Source organism: Danio aesculapii, chromosome 17 (genome assembly GCF_903798145.1).
Source record: "Danio aesculapii chromosome 17, fDanAes4.1, whole genome shotgun sequence".
Lineage (NCBI taxonomy): Eukaryota > Metazoa > Chordata > Actinopteri > Cypriniformes > Danionidae > Danio > Danio aesculapii.
In genome coordinates, this window is record NC_079451.1 from 36721805 (window position 1) to 36747087 (window position 25283).

A 25283-nucleotide genomic window follows, 5' to 3' on the forward strand; every position below is an offset into this window, starting at 1 on the left:
TCAAAGCACCAGCACTGTCTTGCAGCGTCACTTCATCAGCGAACAGAGGATGAATGTACAGAGGACATACAGTCAATGAGTGTGTGAATATTCTGGAGGGAAAAAAAATGCCTTTATTTTTAGTTTTCTAGTTCGCTCTGCAATCTTTTGACGTAGAAGAGAAGTCTTGACGTCCACCCTTCCAAATACGTAAGTGAGTCTTCTCCGGGTGTCCTTTTTCTCTCTCTCATCTCTCACACACACACACACTTGTAAAACAGGGGGTTAGGGGTTGGACCACAGGGAGGGGTGTGTCTCTATAAGACGACCGAGCAACAGTATCCTCTTAGGAAACAAACAGAAGCTGGCGAAAGGAGAATATAAACGCCTCCAGATTCAGCAGATCTGCTTAAGACAGGTGCCTGAACCACACACAGCCCAGGTAAGAGGAGAAACTCTTCAGATCAATTTATTCAGATATCATTGCATGATTATAACTACTGACTAATTGTAATGTAAAGTGTGCAATTTCATTTTTCCCCTGAATTTAAAGAGATTACTCACTCATTAACTCTCATGTCTTTCCGGACACTAAATGATTTGCTTTGTTCAGCACTCTTAAAAATAAAATGTTCTTTACTGGGATTGCTGGTTCCATGGGGCATCTTTCAAATCAATTGACTTGTTTTACTGCAAAAATCCTCCTTTGAATGGTCCTTTGAGGATTTTTTTACTAAAAGCTTCCTAACAACTTTTGTTTTTAAGAGTGTGTTTTATTTGAAACCCAATGTAGAGTCAAACATTTGTAGCCCTCATGTTAAATTTGTATTCTTTTTCAAATATGTGTTGAGTGCTGTTTAATGGAGCAAGGAAATCTTTTTACAGTATTTCCTATGATATATTTATACTGACAGTTACAATCAGAATTATTAAATACCCTTTGAATTTTTTTCTCTTTTAAATATTTCCTAAGTGATGTTTAACAGAGCAAGGACATTTTCACAGCATGTCTGATAATATTTTTCTTCTGGAGAAAGTCTTATTTGTTTTATTTCCGCTAGAATAAATGCAGTTTTAATTTTTTTTAAAAGTCATTTTATGGTCAAAATTATTAGCCCCTTTAAGCTGTACTTTTTTTTTTGATAGTCTACAGAATAAACCATCATTATACAATAACTTGCCTAAATACCCTGACCTGCCTAGTTAAACTAATTGACCTAGTTAAGCCTTTAAATGTCACTTTAAGCTGTATAGAAGCATCTTGAAAAATATCTAGTCAAATATTATTTACTGTCATCATGGCAAAGATAAAATAAATCAGTTATTAGAAAGGAGTTATTAAAACTATTATGATTAGAAATGTGTTGAACAAAATCTTCTCTCCGTTAAACAAAAATAAAAAATAAAAAACAGGGGTGCTAATAATTCAGAGGGGCTAATATGTCCGATTGCAACTGTATAAATATTTCATATTCCTATAATATATTATATACTTCTATTAGTTTGGCTTGAATAAAAGCATTTTTGAAATGTTTAAAACATATTTAAGGTCAATATTATTAGCCCCCTTAAGGATTTTTTTTTTTCTTCAATTGGCTACGGAACAAACCGCTATTATCTGATATTGACTAGTTAACCTAATAACCCAGTTAAGCCATTAAATTGCACTTTAAGCTGAAAACTAGTATCTTGAAAAATAACTAGTAAAACATTATGCATTATCAGGATGGTAAAGACAACTTATTTCTAATGTTTTTAACATTTGTTGAAATAAATCCCTCCATTAAACATCTTAGGAAATATTTGATAGAAAATAGGGCTAATCATTTTGATTTCAACTGTATATTTTTTGTTTATAAGAAAGTAGCATAGGTTGTGAACAGCTGTCAATAGTAATATTATAGGAAAAATAGACAATATTACGGTAAAAATAATTCCTTGCTCCATTAAACAACACTTATTTGAAAAAGAATACAATTTTAATATGAGGGCTACAAAGTTTTGACTCTACATTGGCTTTCAAATAAATCACACTCTGATTGAAAGAGTCCAATGATGTTAATGACCATCAATCCCAATAAATAACGTTTTATCTTTAAGAGTTTAAGAGTATATATATATATATATATATATATATATATATATATATATATATATATATATATATATATATATATATATATATAAAGATAAAAGTATGAGTGTTATAAAGTGTTATAGCTGCATCATTATATGCATCAAATGATGCATATAATGATGCTTTACGGCTGTTATTTGTCTTCTGAAACCTATCTTTGTGAGTGACAGGGACGTATTTTTCACTTTGCTCTCATAATTGTGTCATCGATTGATACATACAGTGGTGAAATCAATGCATCTCTTTACAGGGGATAACCCAGACTACTATAAACTATATTTAAGTTTGAGAGAAATTTACTGTACTCTTGGTTGTATGAGTCAGCTAAGGAGACAATTGGCAGCATTGTGAAATATTTTTTGAAAAGGAGATGAGTTTTCGTGCACAAAATCCTGGGCACCTGCTCCGTTCATGGGTCATTACCATGCAGTCTTCTGTGGCCAGGATATATAAATATCTTCTGCATTTAGTGCTTTATACTGACATAATTGTTTGATATCATTTTAAAAGAGGCCATACTAAATTTGACTTTAAAAACTGCACTGCATGTAATTCTGCTTTGGATAATTAAAAAGTAACTCCTCATATCTGCTGTATCAATGCTAAAAATTAGTTAGAGCTAAGTTTGCAACAATTGTGGTTATAATTATAAATAAAACAGAGGCAAAAATGATAGTACTGTAAATATACAATAAAACACCTGGCTGACTTACAAATCAATGATAAGTCTTTTGAAACAATGTGCTGTTTTATTTTAAGATCTCTTTTGCATGTCTTGTATGTTTTGTATGTTAAATTTACTTGGTTACTCTTTAAAAACCTAAATTAACATCTTAAATAATATAAATATAAATATTTGTGGAGAAGGGTATTAGTAGAATTTAAGAATAGTCAGATTTATTCCTCTGAGGCCCTAAGGCAAATGTATCGGCTCATCCGAAACAATTCACGGCACAGTTTTAACCACTGTGAAATTGAGTCCTGATTAGCTGTCCTGGCAGTGCTGTAAATAATCTAAGCAAAAAATAAGCACAAGAATAACAGCATAATCACAGCTAATAGAAATATTTATCAAATTGAATTGACAATCCTGTTTCATAATAAATGATTAAGTAATCTAATAAATGTTATATAAAATGACGCAGTAAATCAGCTACGCATTATAATTATATAATAGCATAAATTTAAAAAAATGGAACATTAAAAACTTGGAATTAATTGTTTTGCATATTTGTAAAATTAACTATTTATATTTTAAAACACTATTTTCTTTGCTATAGTTTTTTAATTATTATATACAGTGGAATTATTAAAGCCCCTGAATTATTAGCCCACTGTTTATTTTTCTAACAGAGAGAAGATTTTGTCCAACACATTTCTAAACATAATAGTTTTAATAACTCATTTCTAGTAACTGATTTATTTTATCTTTGCCATGATGACAGTAAATAATATTTGACTAGATATTTTTCAAGACACTTCTATACAGTTTAAAGTGAGATTTAAAGGCTTAACTAGGTTAATTAAGTTAACTAGGCAGGTTAGAGTAATTAGGCAAGTTATTGTACAATGATGGTTTGTTCTGTAGACTGTCGAAAAAAAAATTGCTTAAAGGGGCTAATAATTTTGACCATAATTTTTATTTTTTTTTAATAAAAACTGCTTTTATTCTAGCCGAAATAAAACAAGAAGACTTTATAAGACAATATAAAACAATAAGACTTTCTCCAGAAGAAATAATATTATCAGACATACTGTGGAAATGTCCTTGCTCTGTTAAACACCATTTGGGAATTATTTAAAAAAGAAAAAAAAAATCAACTGTACATAAAACCCTGCTTCATTAAAAGTAAAATAAAATAATATTTTAATAATAAATAAAATAATAATTTAACATTTTTGTTTTGCATTGCATTCTCATAAAAACAAGTGATAAAGGCAGTAGTAAAAATAATACTTAATATTTACCAGGGTTTCTGAAGGTTTCATCAAGTCAAATTTAAGACTTTTTAAGACCTTTTTAAGACCATTAAGAATTAAATTTTAGACAGGGTTAAGTTTTTTTCTAATGGCCTGGTATTGTCATGAGGAATCATGCGATATTTTTTTTTTCAAGGGCGGAGGGGAGGGGGTTCTGATTAAGGAATTTAATTTGGGGAATTTGCTGTAACAAATGTGTAAGCTGTTGTGAATGTATCTCTTTGCAATAAAAAATAAGGTTTTAGTGAGATGTATTGTTGATGATTGGATGAATGTCAGCCCAATTGAGTAGCTTTATTTGGACAAAACAAAATGAAGACCCATTTAAAATTATTTAAGACCTACAACACAATATTTCAGTGAATTTAAGACTTTTTCAGGCCTAAAATTTAGTTTTTGAGTTTTAAGAGCTTTTACGACCCAGCAGACACTCTAATTTACAATATTTTGTTACATTCCAAGTAGTCTCTGTTGATTTTTACCCACTTTTTCAAATATTTCAAAGCATGATGGATATTTGATGATGAACTATGAATTGTTAGTGTGAGGGACTGCACCACAGAATGATTTCAATCTTTAATGTAGGATTCAATAATGCAGATTAAAGAATTAGTTTTGCATCCCAAGCATGAAAATAACCTTAATCTTTATTTGATTGTATAATTTCTGAGTAATGTGAGCATTAATGCACAGCTCATCCTGACTGCAGCGTTAAAGTGTGGTGAATCCATCCACCCCAGCTATTGATTATTTCTTATTAAATATATAGTGTTAAAAGAGTTGTGGTTATTGAGGCAACGCTGCATTGAATCTGTGCTAGCGTTTATCTGCTTGTGAGCCTGTACAAATGTTTGTCTTTGACCTTCATGGGCTTCAGCGGCCCTGCTGAGGCATACAGGTGAACAAAGTGCACCAGACTCTATTCTTTCCCCCCTCATTTCCTTTTATCTCACCTGTCCATCAGTCTGAGTGTGTGCCATCAATGTTGAGTCAGATATTCAGGAGAAATCTCAACAAGGTCTCAAATGGTGCTCAGGTTGGCCACAATACCAAAATCTGCAAATCAGAAACCATTAAATTAACTCATCAGTCTCTTCGAAAAATCAAATTATATACATTGCTCAGCATATACGAGTACACCCCCCACAAATCTCTCATTTAAATTAATATTTTCTATCGGAAGCTTTACAATATTGTATTTTGTGAAGCCAAATCTGGAGTTAATCTGACCAAATAACTTACAAAAATTAGTATCCCAAATGTATATGTTAGGGAAAAATATTAAATACAATTTTCAAAAAGAGAAAAAAATAATAATAATAAAAAATAAGGAAATCAAGAGAAACAAAAAAAATACATAAAATTTAATCGAAATTTTGTAGGTTGTAATTTTTTGCAATATTTTGCATGAATTTAAATGTATTATCTTTCCATTTCTAAAGATGTTTTGTAACTAAAATATTATACTAATAAATATATCTCTTAATAAATCTGTTTTGTTTAAATGCACCAAAATTTATTACCCATATTCACTGAGAAATGGATAAAAATATTCATTTTTAAAATGGGGTGTACTCATGAGCACTGTACACTGACATCCACTTTATCCATTTCAAACGTCTTCAAATTCTCACTGTATGTCAACAATTATCTCATATTTATTTCTCTTAAGGAATTTGAAAAGGCTAAACATGTATTTTCATGAAATATCTGCTTTGTTAAATCACCAAGAGCTCGTTTTGATATTTTAAAAATACAAAAAGGCCTTTCCCAACTTTGTAGGTAATCTATGAAAAACACGATTTTATGTGAAGAACAATGAAAGAAAAAAAAACTAAAGGATGAAAATGACTCTTCTTTTCTATGACACAATAAACAACTGCTTATTAAGATGTTTAACGTCAATGTGTTGTAAAGAAAAGCAAGGAAATCAAACTATAGTCTCACAGTCAGATCTACAGTTGAAGTCAGAATTATTAGCCCCCTGTTTATTTAACAGAGAGAAGATTTTTTTTCAACAAATTTCTAAACATACTAGTTTTATTAACTCATTTCTAATAACTGATTTATTTTATCTTTGCCATGATGACAGTAAATTATATTTGACTAGATATTTTTCAAGACGCTTCTATACAGCTTAAAGTGGCATTCAAAGGCTTAACTAGGTTAATTAGGTTAACTAGGCAGGTTAGTGTAATTAGGCAAGTTATTGTATAATGATGGTTTGTTCTGTAGACTATGGAAAAAATACAGCTTAAAGGGGAAATAATTTTGAAAAAAATTAAAACTGCTTTTATTCAAGCCAAAATAAAACAAATAAGACTTTCTCCAGAAGAAAGAATATTATCAGGCATACTATGAAAATTTCCTTGCTCTGTTAAACATCATTTGGGAAATATTTTTAAAAAAATTAAAAGGGAGGCTAATAATCCTGACTTCAACTGTATATAGTCATAAAAATAAGTCAATCAAAATATCATTAGAGTTTATTTTTCATTTTCCAATTAAAAGAGACAGTTCACCCAAACAATAAAATTTACTTCACTTACCAAACCATTATGAGTTTACTTTCAATCCCAATCTTCTGAAAAGAAGATATTTTGAAGAAAGCTGAAAACCTGTAAGTATATTGATTTCCATAGAAGGAAAAACAAATACTATGGAAGTCAATAGCTACAGGTTTCCAGCTTCATTCAAAATGTCTTCTTTTCTGTTCAACAGAAGTAAGTCAAACAGGTTCAGTACAAGTAAATGGTAAGTAAATTATAGCAGAATTTTCCTCCTGGGTGAACTATCCCATTTAAATGTTGTTTTCTAACCCATTATATTTTAAAGGAAAGGGAGCGGCTCATATATATCCAATAAATGGCGTACTCAACAGTGTAAATATCATCTATGTGTTGTCACAAATTAATCACTGCAAATGTATTTCTAACTTCTTTTACTTCTAATCAAAGAGTGCAAAATAACTTGGCCATGAGTATATTAGACAGTTGAATCATATTAAGTCCACTGAGTCATATTAAAAGGATAGTTTATCAAAAAATACTCACTGTTTATTCCCTTGAGTGGTTCCAAACCTTTATGAGTTTCTTTCTTCTGTTGAACACAAAAGAAGATATTTTGAAGAAAGCTAAAAACCTGTAAGTAGATTGACTTCCACAGAAAGAAAAACAAATACTATTGAAGTCAATAGCTACAAGTTTCCAGCTTCATTCAAAATGTCTTTGGTTCTGTTCAACAGAAGTAAGTCAAACAGGTTCAAAACAAGTAAAGGGTAGGTAAATTATGGCAGAATATTTATTTTTGGGTGAACTATCCCATTTAATCATTGTTTTCTCCTCCCTGAAAATTTCCTAGTGTGTTATTTTGTTCTTGAGCAGCTCATATTTACATATCCAATGAATGCGGTTCTCAACAGCGTAAATATCATCTGGATGTTTGTCACAAGTAAATCACTGCAAATGTAATTCCAACTTCTTTTTACCACTAATTAAAAAGTGCTAAATAACTTGGCCATGAATATATTAGACATATAAAACATATTAAGTCCACTGAGTCATATTAAAGGGATCATATTAAGTATATTGAATCATATTAAAGGGACAATTCATCAAAAAATGAAAATGTACTCAGTATTTACTCATCCTCAAGCGATTCCAAACCTTTATGAGTTTTTTCTTCTGTTAAACACAAAAGAAGATATAAAGAAAGCTGAGAATCTGTAACCATTGACTTCCAGAGAGAATTCGTTTTTTTCCTAATGGAAATCAATGGTTAGAGGTTTCCAGATTACTTTAAAATACTTAAAAATATCTTAATTTCTCTTCAACAGATGAAAGAAAGTCAAACAGGTGTGGAACAAGTGGAGGATGAGTAAATAATGACAGCATTTTCATTTTTGAATGAACTATCCTTTGAAATTGTTGCTGCAGTACCATAAATGACCACCAGTGTCGCTAATAACAAGGGTTTCTGAATTCTACAGACACATAGATACATGTCCCTTAAGTGGAGCTTCACCATTAAGTGTCCAAAGCTATGCAAGAGAAAGCACACAAGTAATAAAACATTCCTCGTGGGTGTTCTTCCTTTACTGATCATTTCATTGATTCTCTTTTTACAGCCAATAACAATGGCACTTTTACATCAGATATTGGAAGCTAAAGCCTCTTAGGGATGATACTAGATTGGTAATAATGGGTATTGATTTCCTCTCCTTTTTAATTGATCTAACGCACCATGCTCGACTGAAATTGACGTCAGTAATTCAAAGCAGGTAAGAGCTAGCGTCACATACAGTAAAGTCTCCACCCCTGTGGCCAACACATGATGATAATGTTCTGCAGTTCCCTTAGTTTATGGAGGTGTTGTGTCATCCATAATGCAAACTCTATATGTGATCGTGATTATGTGTTTATCCCTTGCAGCGATTTTTCAAAGCTTTCCATCTGCACAATTCTGCTCTAATTAGATGCTGCCAGTCTCCGCCGCTGAGAAGCCCTCTGGTATTTAGCGCTGATTATGACGCGTTTGATTGGGAAATGAGCTGTGCAAAACCAGCCCCATTTACCTCTGGAGTTTAATTGAGCAATTGAGTGTTTTTAGCCAAATGTGTTGGGCATATATTGGGATTCTCAGGAGATAAGACGTCTGGAATGATGGACAGCATGAGTACAGAGAGTGGGGATGGAGATGGGAAATCAAGCAGAACATGGAATTCTCTCCACTTGCTTTGTTTACTGGACAATGTCTGTCATTTCTCATTATGATATTTATGAGGATTGATGACAGAAGTGCTTCACTGTATTCATCAGTGAACCAGTTCATAGTTTCTTATCATCTGTCTGATAAAAACAAGCTGATATAATGGTAATATGAAAACAGGACTTTAAAATGTATATGTTAGTAGGATGTAAGTTTAAAGCTTCTCGGTAGAGACTGTGGGTCCATACTAAAATATGCTGCTCTAATCCACCTGAGCCTCTGCTATTTTGTATCTTCGCATATGCACTGTAGATGCTTATGAAATGCTGCAATAAAGCAGACTGATATTGTGCAGTTACTTAGTTATGTTCACACTTGGCAAGTTTGATTCAGTAAAAACAAACTATGATGCAACTGATCTGTTGGTATAGTTAATTTCACAAGTGTGAAAGCTCCTATCTAAACCTTGATGTGCACAAACCAGTGCTACTTTTTTCTTTGAGATGAGGAATAAAGCAGCAGTTTGATATATGTCAAGAATTCACACTTAGCTCATGATTTATACATTGTTTGTTTGGCATGCTGTCCCGGGAGAGAGCCCTGAGATCAAGGGAACCTCGGGCCCAGGGCTCCCTCAGCCTTTTAGCAGGGCGAGGGGAGATTGAGCTCAGGTCGATCTCAAAACTCCCCCACTGCTGAGGCTAAGGTGAACTTCCTGAGAGTAAGACATTTAGAAAAAAAGATTTAGGCTTATTTTATCTATAATATAGAGCATATTTGGATGGTGGGAGGAAGCCGGGGAAACCGGGGAACCCGGGGGGAATCCCAGGCGGACACAGGGAGAACAAGCAAACGCCGTATAATTCCAGATGACCCAGTGAGGACCCGGTGCCGTCGGTATTCTTGCTGTGAGGCACCGTGCCCGCTATTCTGGATAAAGGTGGAAGAAGGGGGGGAGGGGGGGTTTCTTCCAGACAAAGATAGTTGTAGAAAGGAAATGAGGATATATATATATATATATATATTGACTTGGGATCCTTTCAATGGAGGATTGTGATTAGCTAATATGGGCCAGCTGGGTCAATCATGAGTGCGTGCTCCTCTCGAAATCAGTTTAATATCAATATAATATAATAATATAATAATATATATATATATATATATATATATATATATATATATGTGTGTGTGTGTGTGTGTGTGTGTGTGTGTGTGTGTGTATGTATAGGTATATATCCATCAGTGCTGACTTAATCCTTCGTGGCATAGCTTCAACAAGATACTGGAAATATTCCTGAGATTTTGGTCCATATTGTCATGATAGTATCACGCAATTGCTGCAGATTTGTCGGCTGCACATCCATGATGTGGATCTCCCGTTCCACCACATCCCAAAGGTGATGCCAGGTTGGTGCCAGCCCATCTGGCACCAACAACCATGCCATGTTCAAAGTCACTTATATCACCTTTCTCCCCCATTCTGATGCTCGGTTTGAACTGCAGCAGATCGTCTTGACCATGTCTACATGCCTAAATGCATTGAGTTGCTGTCATGTGATTGGCCGATTAGAAATTTGCAATAACGAGCAGTTGGACAGGTGTACCTAATAAAGTGGCAGATGAGTGTATAAACAGTCACAATTATTTATACCCCTGGCTAATTCTTAGTTTTTGCTCAAATGTAAATAAAAGCTGAGAAATATATTTTTTCCCACAATGATGCCTCTTGTACATAGTCTTATTATCTTTTGGAAGAAGCCTTTGTAATTTCTTTGTCATTTTTGTCAATTAACTTTAAGTCAGAATTTGCCAGGGGTATGAATAATTTGGGGCTTAAAGTTATAACTTTAAAAGGAGTCTGAGACTGAAAATATAAAATCACTGTCAAATATAGCGTCTGAAATGTAAAAAATTTGATTTATGAAAAAAAGTGTTTTTATAAGACTTTAAAATGTGTTTTTATAAGACTTTTCAGTCAATTGCTAATTCTTAATAAGTACATTTAGACCTATGTTGTATATCAGCATCAGCAGATAAATCACCAAATGCACTGCAACTGCAAGGAAGACACTGAGTACATTTACATGGACACCAATAATCCGATTTTAATAAGACAATACTCTGATTAAGAGTCTACCATGTAAACAGCGATTTTTGATAAATTTAATCTGATTAAGGTCATTATTGAACTAAACAGAAATCAAATTAAGACATGTGGAGCATGCTGATTTTAGCTGCATTATTGAAATGCAGTACAGACATGTAAACACCGCAATCAAACTACAGGACTTTTCGCCGCGTTTTACGACAGGATAGTCTATACACACAGTACTGCTTGACACTATTCTCTGCACCTACTGAGTCAAAAAAGGACCACAGACACATACCACGAAATGCGGAAGTTTTCTTCTATTCGTTGTGCGGTATTCAATTCTATTAAAACAACACTCCTTCACCCTCCTTTCTTCTATCCAATAAGTTACATCAGTTTGTCACTGGGGCATGCATGAAATGTTCCTGAATGATGCCGAATTGTAGTTAAAGTCAAAAAATTAAAAATTAAACCCCCACAACATGTAAAACAGGATCATAAAAGGATCATTTAAAACACAACTCATGTAAACACCTTGATCATATTATTGTCTTATTCAGATTAAGGCAAATCATTCGATTACTGGTGTCCATGTAAACATAGCCACTGTTTGAAAACAAAAGCCTTCTTAATGACATAAAATGCACAGTTTCTCAAACTCCACCAATTTCCTCCCACTTAGTTAATGAGAGATCGTTTTTTCCTTTGAGTATATGAGATAATTCCAAAGGTCAGGAGTTAAATCACAGTGTCTATCTTAGTTAAGTCCTTTTTATTACATAATTGAGTTAGTTAATTAAATCATGAAGGCCTGTCAAGCTCTTGCATCCCACATGTATGTATCGGTCTGTACAAACTGTGGAGAGATTAAGAACTTGTGGTTCACCTCAGGTGCACAGCAAAACCCGTACTAGTCATCTAAATTTAAATGAGAAACTCGAATAAGAAAAAAAAAATGCTGAAAAGGGAGAAAAAAAAACAAAACTACAATCTTCACTTGAAATATCACCTCCAAGAACTGCTGCATCCTGGCCAGAATCCATTTAGCTGCGTCATCTTGTAGTTCCCTAAAATAAAAAAGAAACTAAATTAACTAAAGGGTTGCAAAATCAATATCTAGTTCGTTCACCCCAACATAAAGTTGTGTGTAATTCACTCACACACACTTATAATTATGTGTTTTTCCCTGTCGTTGCTCGTACAGTGACTGCATTCAATAAAACTCACTCCAGGGGTGCCTATCGATTCTCCGTGACTTACACCTTTGCTTTTGTTCCCGGTGACACCTTCAGTACAAGTGTAATGCAGGTGAAATTGATTTATCCCGATGTTGCTTTTGAAGCAACTAAACAACTGATGGTTCGGCGGGCAGCCTGTCAGGCCTGAAAACGTACATTCTCATCGGGGCTTTATTTGCTTGACAAGGAAGCCACAGAATAAGGGTTTTATTCTTAAAGCGCTTCAATCCTTTTTTATGCTGAAGCTTTATAGTTCTTTCTATTGTTTGGACTAATGTGGTGACTAAGACTGCAAAACCAGCGTGCATCACAGCGGCTCAAATCCTCCTCCTCTTCTCCATTCTGCTCTCATTACGCCACAAGCACTAATTCTAGCTTCAATTACTACAGATGATGAGTTTTGCTAATGAAGGACTGCCAAGTCTGCCTAGCAAGACGTACCTTTAAACATTTTTAGGTAACATCATACACTCAAAAAATGACTTAAAACTACAGTATTTATTCAAAATTAGTTGAAACAACACATTTCCTAAAGTTTAAGGGATAACTTAATTGTTTTACGTTCGATCCACTTAAATTTGTAAAAACTGTTAACTTAATCGATTTGTTTTGGGACAACATAAGGGAATTGTGTGGAACACTGCATTTTTTACAGTCTACAGATGTGGTTTACTTTTACATCTGAATCTTGTTTCGATTATTTGAGGGATGTTTACAGGCAGTGCTGCCAAGTAATCTTACTCTAAAGGGGTTTATTTTGCAGTAGTGACCTTTTGACTGCATATTAATCTGCTCATTGCATAGCCACTTGTTAAGTAAATAAATAATTGAGTATTAAATATTGAAATGACTTTTATTCAATTAATTCATCCTAGATTAGCTTAAAGCTTCCGCCTAGAAAAACAACATAGAAAACAAGACGCCCAGCAACAACCATCACTTCCACAATATAGCATCATTCATTCATAATAAATGATGTTTAATCGACAATCAAGTTGTTTTTCTGTGGACTAGATAACATATTTAGCTCCGGCGTCTCTATTTTAAGCTCTGCAAATGTCTTTCGAATTCTTATATGTTCTGAATTGTTATTTTTATAAAGCAGATGTTTTTTTATACTTCGTTTATAGGATTTTTTTTTTTTTATAAATTTGCACAAAACAGAAACAAACAGTCAAAAAACAAAAAACAAACAAACAAACAAACATCCCCAACACTAATTTCTTATTTGTAGCTTTAACAGAAAAGACACATAGCTAGCATTCTGCAAACATCAAAGTCCTCAAGCGTCACATAAATGCACAGCCAGTGTACGTAGAGGGTGCATTCACAACTACAATACAGTAATAGCAAATAAATAAAATAAATAAATAAAAATTTAAAAAGGAAAATGCGAAAAGATATATGAAACACATAAAAAGTGAACCATTTAGTGTGTAATAGCAGGAAGGTCCTGTTTACCTATATTACAAGCAAGTCCATCGTGAAAGGCTTTCCAAGGTTACAGTAAATAGATGTTTATTTGTTTTTAATGAAAGTATATTTTCATTTAGCATGAATAATTTCAGTTGATCAAATGGCACTTTTTAACTTAAGAATCCTGAAATAATTGATCATGTTTTCCAAAAAATATTTTAGAGAGCACAACTGCTTTCGACATTGATAATAAAAAGAAATAGGTCACACTCTACAATAAGGATTCATTAGTTAATGTATTTACTAGCATGGACTAATAATGAATGATACTTGTACAGCATTTATTGATGATATTTCAACATTTACTAATGCATTATTGAAATCTAAAGTCATGCTTGTTAACGCACCGTGAGTTAACATGAGCAGTCAACAACTTTATTTCCATTAAAGGTGCAGTAGGTGATCTGCCACAATGATAACCGTCCCTCCTCTGCCGTCCAAACCACGCCTCTTGAAAACATGAGCGTGCACACCTTAAAGATGACAGCAGAACCCTCTCCCATGTGTTGAGCTAAAGTGACTAGTGCTTGGCCTGTGGCGTGCAGGAATTACACTTACCATACATGCTATTTCAGACCGAATATTCAGAGCAGCGGTAAACAATATACGGAGCATGTCACAGGTCATCATAGTTCAAAAATGTGAGGACCAATGTGAATATAAACTTCACCAGCAGGCTAGGCTGAATAGCGATATTTACTGATGTTTTGTTGTTAAACTAAATAAAAATCGACATTGTCGATGCTGTCAAAGGTCCCTTATGAAACTGAAAATAGTCGCATCAATCTATCGCCAGAAGATTTCAGTGGACGAACAACACTTCTGTGCATATAACCCATTTGTAACAACAACACCTATATCAGCTTTGCGTGACTAAAGTAGTTTTAAAACAGAACATTCCCTGTCTAACAGAAATGGAGTCATCCTTCCTCCAGCGTGCAAAAGTAACTCCAGTATTGATTCAGGTTTTTCAAAAGCTTTAATTCAGCATGTTTTTGTGCAATCTCTCTCTCTCTCTCTCTCTCTCTCGTCTGCACATGAACTTGCAGCAGCGCGTGTCCACACAAACAGCATATTTGCGTATAAATGGCTGCGCAGTAGTTCAAATCTGCATTTGTTGACAGACAGTTTGAGCTACTTATCAGAATTATGCGAATTGTCGGCCCGACACTATTTAATTGGATGAACATTTTTTTGTCTTATGCCTTACCAAGAATATAACAATACATATAAATACATTTAGATCATTTACTTTAATCATTTCTATTGGAATGTGAAGAGACTTTCAACGAGGACAACACTGCACCTTTAAATAACATTAGCTAACATACAATGTAAAACCCAACAGTCAGCTTTTTTAAATGAAATGTGTAGTTAACTCAAAATTTACTGAAAGTAATTCCACTCATTTGAAAGAGTTTTGAACTCAGTGTTGAAAGTATTTGAGTTAATTAAATACCTCATTACCTCATCTTAAACGGAGTAAGTTCACAGTACTCATATAGATTAGTTTAACTCAAATGGTTTGTTGCCTTAACCTGTTGTGTTTTTTAGTACTCAGTTGGTTTGAGTTCTCATTATTTATTAGGTTTTACTGTGCTTAAATTGCTTCATTTACTCAAATGGATTAAGTTCACAGCACTCATTAGGATTAGTTTTTAACTTAAATGGTTTGTTGCAATCAGTTTCCTCAAATGGTTTGACCTACCTAAACTTTTTGGGTTTTAAAGTATATTTAAAGCTTTAGGGTTTGTATAGTCATTTCCTTTTAATTGATACAAAAATAAATAACCAGAAGCATCTCTTTACCATGCCAAGACTGTATTTATTTGAGCATAAAGTAAAACAGCAATATTATGAAATGTTTGAAATACAAGTAATGTATATAAATAAACAACATTGATGTCATCCAGCTTACTAGTTGGTCATTCACTGTAAAAAATGCTGGCTTCCACACAATTCCTTTATGTTGTCCAAACACAAGTTGATTAAGTTAACTTTATTGTTTTTACAAATTTAAGTGATTTCAACATTAAACAATTAGTTGCCAGTACATTTTCCCGTTTTTTTTACAGAACTATATAGGTTGTCCCAAATACTCAAGAATTGTGTTGAGTAGTTTGAACAAGCAACAAAAAATCTTTTGGTTTGAGTTCTGCTTGATGTAATGAGTTTATGAGTTACCATAACTCTTTTTCATTCAGTCAAAGTCACTCAAACAATTCTGAGTTAAACTCACTTTATTAAGTGATTTTCACTGTTAGGTTTTACAGTGTATAACTGTGTTTCAAATATTTCACAATATTACTGTTTGACTTTATGCTCAAATAAATGCAGTTCTTGGCATGCTAAAATGTTGCTTCTGGTTTTTTATTTTTGTATCGATTAAAAAGAAATGATTATAACCAACCCTAACGCTTTTAATATTGATGTATATATAAAACAACAACATTAATGTCATCCAGTCTTATTTCTACTACAGTTGATCAGTTTTGATCAGAATCAGTCAGTCTTTTGACATGAACTAATCCACATTCTGTTGTGGTTTACTTCCAGGAACTGTAACCAATTTTCTCTCTCTCTCTCACGCCATCATCTCTGCTCTCCATCTCCCTGCAGACTGTACTTCAGCTGTTAACACACTTCGTGATGAAGGCTCCACTGTGGACGCTACTGTTGCTTGGACTCTGTAACCCAGCGTGGTGTGACTGCCAGAAGGATTGCCTCTTCTGCAGCCAGAAACTGCCTAATGAATATGCCTTCAACAATCTGGTAATTCCCTACAGTTCACAAACAACATCTCTCACAAGATCTCTTTTAGACAACAGTGCTGTTGGAGACATTTTAATCTGAAAAAGTACCTCAATATTTTCACCAATACACAATCACCTGTAATCAGATATTTAATAGGATCTTTAAGCATTATATCATATTATTTAAAAAAAATATGGCTGGCTATGGCATCTATTGATTTTAAAGAGTGCATTTTCTTATTTTTCCCATTCATTTTCTCCAAATAATGATTTTTAATGTCTTTTTTTATTTGTTATAGTTATAAAAATCAAATAAATAAGGAGTCATGAGAATAAGAAATGAAAGTGAGACAAAAAGTCAAAAGATAAAAGATTATGTGCTCAATTTTAACAATGAAAAGAACTACAATCCCATGAAACACCCTTGACACAACCGAATTATAATTTACAATTTCACAATTAAAATATACTTTGATTTCATAGCTAAATATTTACACTAATAAATATGTCTTCATTCATTCATTTTCATTCATTCACTCATTTTCTTTTCGGCTTAGTCCCTTTATTAATCAGGGGTCGCCACAGCGGAATGAACCGCCAACTTATCCAGCATATGTTTTACACAGCGGACACCCTTCCAGCAGCAACCAATCACTGGGAAATACCCACACATTCTCGTTCACACACATACACCACGAACAATTTAGCTTACCCAATTCACCTATAGTGCATGTCTTTGGACTGTGGGGGAAAACGGAGCACCCGGAGAAAACCCACATGAACACAGGGAGAACATGCAAACTCCACACAGAAATGCCAACTGACCCAGCTGGGACTCGAACCAGCCATCTTCTTGCTGTGAAGAGACAGTGCTAACCACTGAGCCACCATGTCACCCCTAAATATGTCTTTTTCAACTTAACAATGCTCATTATGGTCAACTTTTTGGTAAACAGCATCATGGGTAATGTTGTTTTTGGCACCAATTCCACAATTAAGACGTTTAAGATTTTAAAATAAAAAGATGAATTAACGCAAACAAACTGGTTCAACAAATGCATATACAATGACTAAAAATATCTCAACAAGACTTTCTTTTACTGATAAACAAGTATTGCTATAGGTAAACATGTATAGGTTTGTTTATAAAGAAAATTGGGTTTTCACTTCTGACCTTTGCCCTCTAGGGATTGAGGCTTTTACTGTACATCATAATGACATCTTTTGTTCCTATTTTAATTTCTGCCTTTAAAAGAAGAAATGGTAAAAGACATTAGAGTAAAAAACATTTTAGAGTTTAAAACATCCGGCCACAAGAAATGTTTATGTTTGTAACTTTAATAAAGATTACATTTTATACAATAAAGACTATGCAGTGTTGATTGTTCAATAACTGTACCTGAATACTGCTAGAATTTTCAGAAAACTATTATTCACTTTTTTATTGGCTTTATTTTATTTATGATAGAAAGTTATTTGTTATATATTATTCGAGATAAAATCTCCTACATCGCCGCAAATCACTCCAATCAACCTAAAATGAAGAATTCTTTCCAAATAAAGCTGTATTTACATCGTAATATATATCGCAGAAATAATAAAAAGATAAAAATAAAAAATAGCAATCAAGGTCAGATTTTCCCAATAGCATGCAGCCCTAGTTGAGAGAACAAAAAATATCAATATGTTAATATGTTTTATACTTTAAATGAGAAAAATAAACATGTGTTATGGATGTAACCACAAACGTATGTGCATTTACAGTAAAAAAAAAAAAACTGAAATTCTGTGATTTAAACTGCACAACCCAAAAGAAATAATGGTAATCTGATGAATACGAGTTGTCTCTCTACAGAACAAAAATGATTAATTTTATTTTATCTCACATTTTTGCATTTCAAGAGTTCACACTTAGCTGATGATTATTTATAAGCTTGTTTGGCATGCTGTCCTGGAACAGAGCCCTGAGCTCATAAGATCCTCGAGCCTGGGGCTCCCTCCTGTTGTAAGGCGAGAGTGGAGTTTGAGCTCAGGTAGATCTCAAGAACTCCCCTGCTGTAACAACCAATGAACAGCCAGTGATTGCTCTTGAGAGATAGCCATTTACTAGGAGCATGCCTATAGTGCCGGTTTGGATTACTCAATTAACTTATGTTGCATGTTTTTGGACGGTGGGAGGAAACCGGGGAACCCGGGGGAAACCCACGTGAGCACGGGGAGAAATGCTAACTCCGCACAGAAACGTCTGCTGGTTTGGTAAAGCCTGTAACCAGACACATTCTTGCTGTGGGGTAACAGTGCCAAGCACTGGGCCACCGTGTCACCCATCTAGGAAGAAGGAGAAGTAGGGGTGGATGGGGGGATTCTTCAAAACAAAGATAGCGGTGGTACAAAACCCAGGGTATTTGTAGTAGCTTAGGAGTCGTCTGATTGGTGCATTGAGAATTGGATAATGCGGATCCAGCCGCTAGCAATCATAAGCACGTGATCCTCTCGAAATTAGTTTATAATTAAACTCCACTTATAAGGAAAAATCTTCGTTATGGATGTGACATCTCTCCGTTACTGATGTGACAGATGTGAAATTGCCAATTGTCTGACTTTGGTAAATCCAATAGCTCTAAATCGTTGACAGAACCATTTTTGAGTATTATTACAGTACTGTAAAATATGAGCCTACACAAACAACCTAGAGGGTTTTTACTAATTTGGTACAAAAACTTAATTTCTTTCATGGCAAGGTTGACATTTGCATGGAACTGCTCATCTGGACAATCCAAGCCATATTTATAAACCAGGTTAGTATCTCCTGACATGGCATCTCATAGAAACAACTCAAAAAAAAACCTATTAGTAACGTATCGAATAACTTTAGTAACCACACAGCAAAACCTGTGCAATTCACAGAAAAACTGTCTATACACATTTAGTTTTACATTATTATACACATGCATTTTTGTATATCTTGTTCATTTTCCTGCACTGTCCAAGATCTATGTTCTCTACTGTATCGAATTTCCTCGAGACCCCTCATTAGTTGACATAATTATACCGATCATAACAGTGGAATGTGGTTGCGCACTGCAGTGATTACAGCTCGGAGCAGAGCAGAACATACTCTCTGATTCATGTCAATAAGACGCATTTGAGGGGGCAGAAGTGCTAATTTGGTTAAAGATGGGCCTTGACTCAAAACAGCTGGAGTGATTGAGTTATGATGTTGGATAATTAAGTAGAAACACAATAACGTCATTTGGCAAAGGCTGCTTACGGAAACTGATGGCCTGAGTTAGCCCTCCACAGAACTGCCCGAGGTGTTTTTATCATTTTTTCAGCATGAATGACCCTCTCTTTATCTCCCATTCTGGTCTCTAACAAACTCCCTGGAGATCACACTTTTAATTCGAACGAGTTAAACGATTGCAGCGGATTATAGGAAACCAAGGTTGCGCCCCCTCCATCTTAATGTGTGAAGGTCGTGACTTTAGCCCCCCGTTGCTACTTTAAATTCTCACGAAAAGCCCTTTTCAGATTTTTTTTTAAGTAGTAATTGCTGGTTCAGCATTTTTAGGATAAACCTGTCTAGCAATATCCACATGCAAGAGCACTGTTTCATATAATCTCAGCTCAAGCTAGAAAAAAATAAAACATGATGAGCAACTTTTAGCAACATTTTACACCCAATATGTCCAGTTACACACTGAAAACAAAAATATTCATTGGATTTACTAAACTTTTTTAAGGTAAGTGGTTGCAAACAATTTATATGGGCTGATTTTAATGAAATAAGTTAAGTTGAAGATTACTAAATTGTTTAAATTCAGCCCAACAAAATGTTTGCAACCACTGCAAAATTGTAAATCCAAGGAATCTATCTTTTTTTCAATAGGCATGGGACGATAACCCCTTTTATTAAGTTCATCAAGTTGTTATGAAATCTGTATTTTTGAAACTATGAAGATAGTCAGTGATTTATTTAAATAGTTTAACCTGACATGTTTAAAATAAAAATGCCAAAATGTTTCTTAAAATAAAATATATTGTGTTCAATGGGTAAAGTTTTTTTTTACCCAGACATTTTAAAAGAACATTTTTAGAGCAGTAATCACAATACCGTGAAACCGTAAACTGTGATATTTTTATGCAAGGTTAGGATACTGTCAGAATCTAATGCCGACCCATGCCTATTCTTCAATAATGATTTTTAAAAGTTACTCATGACGCAAGAATGAAATTTCCTTTGTTTTTTAACACATATTACAAGCGTTTCCACTCTGATTGAATCAGTGTTTGAATGAATCTATTCAATTAATCATTTCCAACCTACAGAATGAGTCACTTAGAAACGTCAGCACTCATGGAACGAATGCTTGTTTAATAAATTTGAGTATGAAACAAACTCCTGAACCGTTAAAGTAAATATGAAGCTAGATTTTACCTACCAAATCCAAGTTCACTTCTATGATGCAGAGATCTTGTCCATAAGACTTCCTGAAATGGAACCCTCAATCTCAATAAAGAACCTTGATTTTTAATTGTTAGTATAATCTTTTTTAAAAGCATGATGATATTGACCAGTGTTGGGAGTAACACATTACAAGTAACACATTACAAGTAACGCAAGTTACATAATAATATTACTTTATTTATTTATAAAATTAGTAATACAATTTTTGTTACTTTTTTAGATTAATTAATATGCTTTTAGGGGCGGCGCGGTGGTGCAGTGGGTAACGCTATCGCCTCACAGCAAGAAGGTCACTGGTTCGAGCCTCAGCTGGGTCAGTTGGCATTCCATTTCCCCCACAGTCCAAAAACATGCGCTATAGGTGAATTGGGTAGGTTAAGTTGTCCGTAGTGTATGTGTGTAAATGAGAGTGTTTGGGTGTTTCCCAGTGATGGGTTGCAGCTGGAAGGGCATCCGCTGTGTAAAACATATGCTGGATAAATTGGCGGTTCATTTCGCAGTGGTGACCCCAGATAAATAAAGGGATTAAGCCGAAAAGAAAATGAATGAATACGCTTTTAAAAATAGTTTGCTGAATTAAAATGAGTGTAATCGCGTTGAATCAAACTCAATGAGAAAATGAGCTCCCTGCGGGAACAGACAAAAACCAAGATGGCAGAGCCTTACATTGTTGTGATGGAAGTATTCTCATTGTTTTAAACACATGATAAAAAGAGTATTGTCTCCATGGACAGTGATTTTACAGAACTAAATAAAAAAGTAGCAAACAAATTGCTTTCAACTTTCATTAATCTGTATATACGGCATGTATAGCGTCAGGAAGTTCTCTGAAGGTAACATTATTCTAATTAATTTATTATTTATTTGAAGGTAAATGAAGGTGTAGGTTATACCTGCAAAGCTGTGTTATTAAATGCAAAGCTCCTCTATTAAACAATTAAAATACCCTGCATGTTCTGAAACTCAGGTAGCTATAAAAAAGTTACTCAAAAGTAACTCAATAGTAACTCAAAAGTAACTCAAAAGGTAATGTATTACTTTGCATAAAAAGTAACTAAGTAATGCTTCCCCAACATTGATACTGATAGTGTGTCAATGTGTGTCGTCCTTCAGGTGTGTCTGGTTGAGTGTCACGGTAAACTTTCCCCAGGTGACACCTGGGAAATGTGCCGCAGGACCATCGTGGAGCAGAAACCAAAAGCCTTGTTATCAGTCGGAGGCTCCATCTTGAAAAGAGCAAAAGAGGAGCCGGATGCCTCTCTGCCAGTGGATCAGGATGATGAGCAGCTTTCTGAAACCCTCCAGAGGTTTGACCACATAACACGGGCCTTGGGCGCTGATGACCAAGACATGCAGCTCAGCAAAAAATACAAGTTCCTGCAAGTACAATCAGCACAGGAATCTGAAGAAGAGCGTGATGGAGACAGCGAGATCGAAGGCGATGAGCAAGAATCTGCCATCCACCTAATCAAACGCTTTGGAGGCTTCCTCAAAAACAAGTACGGCTACAGGAAGTTCATCGATCCTGGCAGGTCTTTGCAAAAGAGATATGGAGGTTTCATAGGGGTCCGCAAATCTGCTCGCAAATGGAACAACCAGAAGCGCTTTAGCGAGTTCCTCAAGCAGTATTTGGGCATGAGTAGTCGAGCTAGCGAGTACAATAGCATGTCTGCTGATCTCACTCAACAGAACGAGTAAGCTTTGACCTTTGAAGCCAATAAACTTACCCAGCAAACCATTTGTTATGCTCATTTGAAAACTATTGTGCATCATTCTCTCTCATAGTGCCACAAGGTTAGATGTGAAATTATTTACTTACTGAAGCATCTAATCGGTGTCAAACAAAGCTTGCAATGAGTGAAATTAGCTTTTAAGAAATCTTCAGATTCAGTTTGAGACATCTATTGCTTTAGATGACTGGTGTTGTATATCATGGCCTCGTAGTTCAATTAAACACTGTGTATAAAAACAATTTGGAAAGTTTTCCAAGTCCAAACACATCTCCTTTACAACACTGCCACCTATTGGTAAATCAAAAGAAGAACTCCTTGAAATTGAGGTAGGATGCGCCAGGCAGGCACAAAATGGGACGATTAAAGGAATAGTTCACCAAAGATTAAATAAAATTGTCATGACTTACTTCCTTATGTTGTTTTGGGCGATATAACGTCACAGAGATGCCACATTAGCGTCTGTTAATGGGCTGCTAAGCAAGTTGTTGTATGGAAATTATTGTCAAGCTTCTTCAGCAGCGTCAGCTAACATGGCATTAGTTTATATTGTTGCTATTTTTAAAACCCTGAAATATTGAGTACTAAATAAATACATATAAAAACACAAACCCAGAAATTCTCACCTGTGAAAGTTATCTGCTTTTTCCAAAACGTTGCCTACATGCAGGTCGCGTCTTGGAAAACTTTTAAGATGGCGGATGACGCTCGAATGTGCGAATGTGGAAAAAAAACTTGATTCATTAGGCCTAAACCTTATTTTTTGCTTTCAAATCCTCCTGAGACCCGACGATTTTTTTTCTTTTTTTTCCTATGAATTCCTACATCATTTGGGTTAAAAAATTCTACAATTTAGAGTTCTTATTTTAAATTTTACAGCATACTGTAGTGGACCACGGGACCATTTTAGTTCAAAACGACCGCCTCTCAGACAACAAAACTGTACAGGATATGGCTGTAAAGGGATAATAATCCAATATTAATGTAACAAAAACAAAACAAAAGCCTTTTTTTTCCTTTTATATTGAAATTCCTGAAACAGCTTAGTCTGAAAGAGAGCCGAACTCACAAAAAAAAAAAAAAAAAAAACTAATTTAACATAAAAGTGATTTAAACTAATTGTCAATCAAATGACATATCACTAAAGCCCAGGATGTCCTCTGAACAGTACAACAGGATTTGACAGAGTAGCTCAAAAAATTCTAAGAAAATTCATGAAAACGCAATGTCCACTACAGAGGACACAAGTCAGTGGCCGGGGTCTCAGGAGGTTATCTCATGCTTACATTCGTTTGCTACTTGCAATCTGGCCATGTGAACTGCATAAAGCATGTTGGAAAAAATGAAGACAAAATAATTCAGTAGGCCAAATTGTTGACACAATTCTGTCATACTTGAATATGGCTCGGAAAATGGCTGCATAAATCATATGCACCACTTTATGGAACATTTTGAGCTTATATGTGATGTAATATTACAAAAAAACGTTTTCACTATTTCACTAATGGCTGTTTTGTCAAAATGTAGACAAATTGAATCTTTAAAATTTATAGGCTTTAAATGTAATGCCAAAATGTAAAACAAAACTGCGAGACTTTGTGTTTTATGAATGAAAGAACTAATTGGTGTCAAAATTATATGACTCTGGACCACAAAACTGTTCACAAAACAAAAGTGTCCAGATTCATGCATTATCTGAAAGCTGACTAAATAAGCTTTCCATTAATGTATATTTGTTAGTAATACACAAAAAAGGCTGGTTAAAGCTGGTCAACCAGCCTGGTTTTAGATGGGTTTTGGCTATTCATTTTCCAGCCTGACCAGCTAAGATCAGACTGGAAATTGCCAAAACCCCTCTAAAACCAGGCTGGTCCACCAGCTAAAACCAGCCAACCAGCTTAGACTGGTTTAAGCTGTTTTTTTCAGCAGGGATAGACCAATGTTTAGCCAAGATATAACTATGTGGATATTTGTAATCTGAGACCAAATCAAAATACTGAGTAAATCACCTTTAAATTGTCCAAATTCACATCTAAGCAATTTACATGACTAATTAAAATGTAGTTTTGATATTTATAGTGAGAAATTTACAAAATGTCTCCATAGAACATATTTATATAATATAGGCTACTAAAGATTTTTGGCGTAACAGAAAAATTTATAATTTTGCCATATACATTGTACATTTGCCTATTGCGTAAAAATATACATATTTTTAACATAAGACTGATTTGTGGTCCAGGGTCACATATGATTACATGACTCATAGAAAAAACATTTCTATGGTGAACTATTCCTTAAAGGAGATTAAGAAAATATATCATTGTTTACTGTGTCCCTCCAAAAATAAACAGAGGCAGATTTGTCATAAACCATTCCAGCAAAGACTCATCACTGCAATATGCCTATACAAACATAACAGATTCTGCCATGCGCACACACACACACAGAGAGTTTGCTTCCTCATCTAAGAGTGACACATTACTAGCTTTAATTATAATTTTATTTGAACTGACAAAGTTGATTTGTATTTGCGCATATGAAATTATGTATTTATGCAGAGAGTCATGCTTTTCCCTTTATTCCAATGATTAATACACACAAAAAACAATGTTCTCTAAATGAACTGTACATAGTAACAATGAACTATGTCAAATAAAATAGTTTACTATTTTCTGTGGCTTGTCATGCAGCAAATGATTGTGTGTCCTGAAGTATTTTGT

The 25283-nt window shown here is 34.3% G+C and overlaps 1 protein-coding gene across 1 annotated transcript; it reads left to right on the forward strand.

The window, feature by feature from the left end:
* Window positions 1-334: 334 nt before the first annotated feature.
* Window positions 335-25236, forward strand: pnoca (prepronociceptin a). Its single transcript, XM_056476726.1, has 3 exons — window positions 335-421; window positions 16229-16381; window positions 21944-25236. The coding sequence occupies exons 2-3, from the start codon at window positions 16259-16261 to the stop codon at window positions 22526-22528; spliced, it is 708 nt and encodes a 235-aa protein (XP_056332701.1). The 5' UTR covers window positions 335-421; window positions 16229-16258; the 3' UTR covers window positions 22529-25236.
* The last annotated feature ends 47 nt before the right edge of the window (window positions 25237-25283 follow it).

Coding starts and splice junctions, on each gene's coding strand:
- pnoca (XM_056476726.1), top strand. CDS start 16,259: ATGAAGGCTCCACTGTGGACGCTACTGTTGCTTGGACTCTGTAACCCA. Junction 16,382..21,943: donor AATATGCCTTCAACAATCTG/GTAATTCCCTAC, acceptor GTCGTCCTTCAG/GTGTGTCTGGTTGAGTGTCA.